We start from the raw sequence: 7,110 nt of genomic DNA on the forward strand, positions 1-7,110 counted from the left end.
GCTGAAATTGTTGAAAAACGGGGTAGTACAAGTATAAGACAAAATGCAATTATTTTTTTATGAGAAAACGCGTGCATTTTGATCAATTGAAGTTTCCATAATGTAGGGTTCTGAACTCCATACTTGTTTCTAGCAAATTCTGGTCATCTAATATCATAATGAGTCCAAGCACTCATAGTCAATCTCTTTCTTCTACTAACGTTATGCATTAAATTGTAACTTACTTATAGCTACAATCATTGAAGGGAAACTTGAAATATAGTGTTCAGCAAGCAATATAACAAAAGGAGATAGGACGAAATTCAAAACTTGCAGTGGGATGATTATTGAATGATATGAGTTGTTCTTATTATCACCTTCACAACTATAACATGAAGAAACATTATTCCATGGGGTAATGTTAATTGTTAAAATTAAGGTTACCTTGGGAACATGTATTTAATTGAGTCATTTTGATATAAAGTGCTCCAATTTGACAATATTTTATGTCATTCAAGAATTTAATTGTTAACACAACTTTGAAGTATATAATTGGTCACACAATTATTTTTACAATATTAAATTCACTATTTAAATTCATATTCTTAGGAGAGTGTTAATCAATAGTGCCTTGGTATATTTGCCTATTCATTTTTTAAGGGTTGAAAGAAAAGGAAAAACTTAAAAGTCATAAAATATATTTGTAACATAATTCTCAGACTTTTTGTTTTCATTCCCTCTAATTCAAAAACTAAGTGGTTAATGACCCTATATGATAAGTTTTAGAGGGAAATGAATAATATAAATTTCATTATAATCTATCATTTTATTTTTTATTTATAAAAACATTATATAACTCTTTAATTCCCCCTCATTTTCCTTCTAAAATCGTCCAAAAGTTAACATGTAAGCATACCATAAAGGGCATTGTTGAAAATAATAAAATTTGAAAACTTTAACCTAAAAATGAATTTTGTGTTACTTTTTCACATCTAAAAACCCCTAAACTTCATAACACAACCCATATTTTTATCAACAATCTACTCTAAATTCAAATAATGCATTTGTTGCCAAGTTAAAGGCACAAAATAGTTCGGCATTGAAGGTTAACTGGTGCACCCTACCATTCCGGAAGACCACAGAACGACCCTCAAAAACAGGTTTGTGCCTGACAACTCAACATAGTGAAAACCAGAAACATAAACGTATATTGTGAGATTATGTAGCCCAATTGAACAACCCAAAAATAATATCGAGTGGAGAATATAATGGATCACGTGTAGCGTCTCAAAACAAATTAAAACAGAGATGTTGACTTGGAATTTTAGATAAGCTTCTTTGAGGTAACATTGACTCGGATACACATTATTTTATTTTATTTCGTTCAATAGCTCAGTTGAATTAGGACGACTCGGAATTGATATGTACTTCAAAACTAGCAAATTGTCATCTATTAAAAAAATTATAAAAAGATAAAGTAATTTTTTTATACAATTTGGTACAATTTAGGTATAAAGGATCCTCCTTCGTGCTAAACATACTTATACACTTACAAAACTACCCAAATACCCTCAATCAAGGTAAAATAGTAAAATTCATTAAGGTCTGTTTTGCAAAGAAGCATTTAGAGTATTTAATCACACAAATGTATTTTTATTGGTTTGAAACCTTTCATTTTCTTGTAAAACTCATATTCCATTTAGACCATAAAAATTCATTGGTACACTACTGCATATATACAATATGTTAATAGCAATAATAATATATTTCATAAGCATCAAAGCATAAATTAAATAACATCTAAACCAAAGTTATTCTACCTGGCCAAGCAAGACAAAAAAACCAGCTGACCAAAGCTAAAGAGATTTACAAGATATTGACAGAATAATCAATAAGACAATCTAAAAAACAAAAGAAAAACAAGAATAAACCAAATTATCCAAATCCTAAGATAAGCCCTGCAATCTTCAAAAAACTCAATTGCAGTAGCCACTAGAGAGACACTAGCACCTACACATATACTAAATTATTAATATGTAGCTGACACATAATCACACTACCAAATTTGTCTTCACAGTGAATCCCAGTCTATTTCATAAGAAGGGAACTTCATCAGATTAAAATTTTCTGAAGGAGTTTCCCACTGTGGCTCAGTGAAATCATCAAAAGTAAGATCTGACAAAGGAGAAGACCCATCAGATCCTTCACAATCTGTAACAACAGTAGACAATAAAGTTTCCTCCTTGCAATTGTTGTTGTTCTGCAACTGTGGCTGAACCTCTTCCTTTGAACTCACTTTTGATCTTTTAACAGGTTTCTTCTCTGGCTTCACTTGTTTCTGCAAATCATCACAGATAGCATCAAGTTTTGCATAAACAGAAGAATGCAAAGGCTTATACTCTCCAAAAGCCCCTCCAACACAAGAACCTTGATGCTTCAGGTTTGGAAAGTTAAGCCTTGCAAAGTCACCTCTAAGCTTGTATGCTGCTTTGTCATAAGCCAAAGCAGCTTCTTCAGCAGTGTCAAAAGTACCAAGCCAAAGCCTTGTTCTGTTCTTTGGGAGTCTTATCTCAGCTACCCATTTCCCCCAATGTCTTTGCCTTACTCCTCTATACAGCTTTGTAGGCTTTGGTGGCAAACCCACTTGCTTCATTGGGACAGGTTTTGGACTTAGGAAGCTGAGTGTGTTGCTGTTGCTCATGATGTTGTGGTTGTTGTGATGGGTATGGGCTTGGATTTGGTTAAACTGATATGGGGTTAGGTTGTTTAGACCAAAAACAGAACTTGGTTGCTCAAAGCCTATGAAGTTGTAGCTGTTTGATAACCCAGTGTCAAATAAATGGGTCATCATTGTAGGGCAACCTTCTGTGTAGAAATTGGGCTGTGTAGGGAAAGAAGGTAGGTATGAAATTGAAGAAGGGGGTGAGATTAGAGAAGGAGTTGTTGTTGTGGAAGGAGTTTTCACAAAAGGTGAAAGAACTTCCATTAATTCAACTCTGAAAGGATCTGAATCAAGTTGTGTGCTGTTGTTGAAGAAATTCATTTTTGCTGCCATAACTACACTGATCTTAGGGTAAAATTTATATAAAACAAAGAAAAATGAAAACTTTTTTCTAAAATAGAATCTAGGATCGGAGAGGTTTATAATACACAACCCCTAAGATCAGTAAAAATGAAAACTTTTTTCTAAAAATGAAAACTTTTTTCTAATATAATACACAACCCCTACAAGGAAATTAGAAAGAAAAAAACAAATCTTCAAGGGACCAAAAACAACCCTTTTGGCTGAAAATGAAAAAAGGGGAAACTATGAAATTAAAGGAAAAACATTTTTTTACTGAAAAAAACTGGATCTCGATTCTGAAAACACCTGGCTTTGTGGAAAAGCTTTGAAGTTTGATTTTTGATAAGATTCTAGAGACAAACCCAAAAAAAATCAAAACTTGAAAGACAGATGATTAACAGAAAGGGATTCAGAGAAGCGGGGAGTAATAGAATGGGGGAATACAGTATATTGAAGATCAGAGAACAATGATTGGCAACACACAAAATGTGAACTCTCTCTCGCGCTCTAAACAAGTGTTTGGTTTTGTGAATATCTCTCACTCACTCTTGGTTTTGGCAATCCTAGCAAGCTCCATTATATAGGAGCTGGGTACCTTGGTTAGCAGTGTTAAACTGTAATTAGTGAATGAGTTACGCAAATTATGCAGTTACCCCTAAATCCTTAATGTTGCCCCATTCCGAGTTAATTAGAATATTATATTTTATTATTTTTTATTTTTAAAAATTATCATCTATTTATACAACAATATGTAATTAATCTAAAATAGAGGATCAGACATCATTTAAAACAAGTAATCTTCATCCATATATGTTACATTTTATCAAGGTTTTTATCCATCTTCCAAGTTCCAATTGTAACTGATGGCAACGGTAAAATAGTATTAAAATAAACATCAACTTGAAAAAAACTCGGACACTCCAGCTGGATACGCGTTTTCTACCCATCTTCCATGAGTAACCGATAGTAGCGATACCATTAAAAATAATAAAAATGATAAATCAATATCAAAAGTAAATAAAACACCTCATTTAAGTTAGGCTCCATCATTTGTTAACTGACTGAAAGTAATTGTTTTATTTGTTCGATAAGGGTAAAAATGGTGTATTTATTATATTGAAATGTCCTAAACTTAATTTTCAATGTTAACCTTCATGTTTCATATTCTTTTTTTTTTTTAAATGCTTTTAGGACATTTGTTAATCTAATATTATTTTTTTAAATTTCACTATAAGTTTGAATAAGTTTATAGCTCAGTATTAGAAGACTTGTAGAATGTCATTGTTTTTCTATTATTTCAATGCTTACAAAATAGAAGTGTACAGTGAACAAATTATAAGCATGATCCTTCAGTGGCTTCATACGCTCAGGTTAAGGAACATAAATACTGACTGATTAATTGATTAATTAATTGGAGCTTAACTTAAAACTATGGATTGCACTCTATTCTTAATCCTCCTCCAGAATTGGCTAGGTTTATTGCTAGTGATACGTTTGAGATCTCTATTCTCCATAGCTCCTCTAATGTCTATATCTTTCTAATTTTCTTTTTGTTGAGAATAACAAACAAGATAAGTAAAAAATTATAAATATAAGTAAATAACAAACAAGATACGTTTAAATACATTTATATTTATACAGTTTTTTTAAATATACTACAGAAAACTATGCATGTGAAAATGACTCGGGCTGGTTTATTTTTCATCTCAATTTTTCTTTTTGTATATCTGCCCTCCTTCATGTCCTATTAGGAGGTTCCTTCACCAGTCTTATTACAGAATCTTGAGCTTTACTCAAGAAAATCAAAGAAGCTTGATCGAATTTGTTTCCAAGAACTCATATGGTTGTAGTAGGAAAGACCTTTTTATATTGAAATTCATTTATTTTTATTAACAACGACCACTACTGATATGATTCAAGCTGGTGTCTAATTATAGGGGTGAAGAAGACATGTTCCGACTCGTAGATCCGTCTCAACCTGATGATTTAAGGACAGGTCTGACTCATCCAAAGAAATAATAAAGGACATACCCGATTAAAAGGGATGATCTCGATTAAAAAGATAGACCCGTCGTTAAAAAGAGACGGGTTAGGGTCTATGTTTAGGTCATCTGGCTCGTACCTTATAGTTATATATCAAGAATATTTGAATATGTACTTATCAATTCACATTATGCTCGGTCCACATAACTCAAATACCTACAAACTCATACAACATATCCATGCCACTTATCATATAATTCTTATTCTTTACCTTTTTTTCATTGTTTAATTCTCCTATATGGTGAATGATTGTTGCAACAAGAATGAAGGACATTATAGCATTTAAGAGTTAGTTATTTTTTCTTCAAGTTTGATGATAAAGATTTTGATCAATTTGACGTCACTGATAAAGTTGTTGATGTTGAGTTCACTTCTTTTTTACTATTTGGTTAATTCAATTAAAAATATGCATTATGTAATTTTGACTATGTTTTCTTGTAGATGTGGTGGCAAAGATTTCCGAGTCACAAGGAGTTAAAGATGAGCATACAATCATAAACCTTGATTGATAGAAAATCAGTTTATTTTTAGTTTTTGTGAATTTTGTGTGAACTCAACTTTAAGTTTCATTTTCCAGTTAATAGCTAATTATTGTATTCGTTTTTGTGCGGACGTTTGAGTATTGGTTTCTTATTGTCATTTCAATTCTCATGTGTTTTTTATCATTTACAATAATATTTCAGCTTATGTTACACTTGACAGTTTAAATTGTTCTGAAATTTTCAATGTATTCTATAATTATCAGTCATGTGATTGTAATAGTTTTTAGTTTAAATGATGGAATTTACAGTTTGTAGTTTATATACTGATGTATGTGGGATGCAGGTTTTAGTTGAATTTATATAAAGATTGTGATAATTTTGATTGTGCATGCTTAAATATTTGAGAAAAAAATATATGTTTGTCATTTTCCAACTCGGATCCGTCTCTATCTTGACCCGTCTTATTTTGGACTCGTCATTCACACGTCTCATCCTAATTAGGGATGAGTTCATATTCAAAAATTGATTCGATCAATATTTAAGGACGGCGAGGACGGCGAGGGACATATTTAATCCATCTCACGCTCACCCCTATCTAATTATATATTAGGAGATCAATTTCTGAGAGACCAATTAACCAAGAATAACTTGAAAATAAATTAAAAATTGAATAAAGTTGTAGGCATGAAAATATTTTTTCTTGATATCTTAGAATTTTTGAAATTTTATATAATAGTGTGGATTAGATGAAATGGTATATTTAAAACTAAATTATTACACTACTAATTTAGTAAATAACTTAGCAACAAGTTTAGCCATGGTTGAGTTTTGTTGACCATAGTTGAGTTTGCGTGCGGCGTAGGACTTAAACAAGAGAATGTGGGAGTGGTAAGTGGGGCGTGAGACAAACACTAAAATTGCGGCGCCATTATATGTCACTTATGAAGCGCCACCTTTTCTTTTGAGTTGAATATACATGCCCCTATCATTTACAGCGCAGACTTTAGGGTACAAACCTAACTATAAAAAATTAAAGAAGATAACGAAGAGATATTTACTTAAATTTATATGTGTTTTTAATAATAAAAATGTTATTCCATTATATATAAAAGGTTAAAATATCTTATTATGTTATTATTTTTTGTTTTTTATAGTATTTATTTTTTGATCAATGGAAAAGATCCTTATAGCAAAAAATTATGTTAAGTTAATTGACCAGGGTCATGGTAATTTGGAATTAAAAAGATTTTTTCTAATGTGGGTGTAAGACAAGTATTAAACAATGTATTAGTAAGATTTTATAGGAAAATAATATAGTTATAATTCTTGAAAAAGAGGTTTCTCTCATAAAAACATACTCTAATTGTTCCATGTATTTTATTATTTAAGGTTAATAACTCAATGACATTCATTAACTACATGCAAATGAGAACATTATAGAAAAATATAGTATCAATAGAACTATTTTTTTCACTTTGAATAAAAAAAGTTAGTTTCCGATGCAGATTTATTTATAAAATAAACTTATGTGTAAAATTCTTC

The 7,110-nt window shown here is 31.0% G+C and overlaps 1 protein-coding gene across 4 annotated transcripts; it reads right to left on the reverse strand.

Moving 5' to 3' along the window:
* LOC109355781 (ethylene-responsive transcription factor RAP2-4-like) lies at positions 1,726-3,292 on the reverse strand. 4 transcript variants are annotated; one of them, XM_019598995.1, is made up of 2 exons: positions 3,288-3,292; positions 1,726-3,027 (listed from the first exon to the last, which is right to left on the reverse strand). In XM_019598995.1, exon 2 carries the CDS (start codon positions 3,020-3,022, stop codon positions 2,051-2,053), a length of 972 nt encoding a protein of 323 aa, XP_019454540.1. In that variant the 5' UTR covers positions 3,023-3,027; positions 3,288-3,292; the 3' UTR covers positions 1,726-2,050. The 4 variants fall into 4 exon arrangements, with proteins under 4 accessions (XP_019454540.1, XP_019454542.1, XP_019454541.1 ...); XM_019598997.1 differs by lacking the exon at positions 3,288-3,292 and having other exon boundaries at positions 1,726-2,218; positions 2,258-3,191; XM_019598996.1 differs by lacking the exon at positions 3,288-3,292 and having other exon boundaries at positions 1,726-2,674; positions 2,705-3,188.

This window comes from Lupinus angustifolius, chromosome LG09 (genome assembly GCF_001865875.1).
Source record: "Lupinus angustifolius cultivar Tanjil chromosome LG09, LupAngTanjil_v1.0, whole genome shotgun sequence".
Classification (NCBI taxonomy): domain Eukaryota; kingdom Viridiplantae; phylum Streptophyta; class Magnoliopsida; order Fabales; family Fabaceae; genus Lupinus; species Lupinus angustifolius.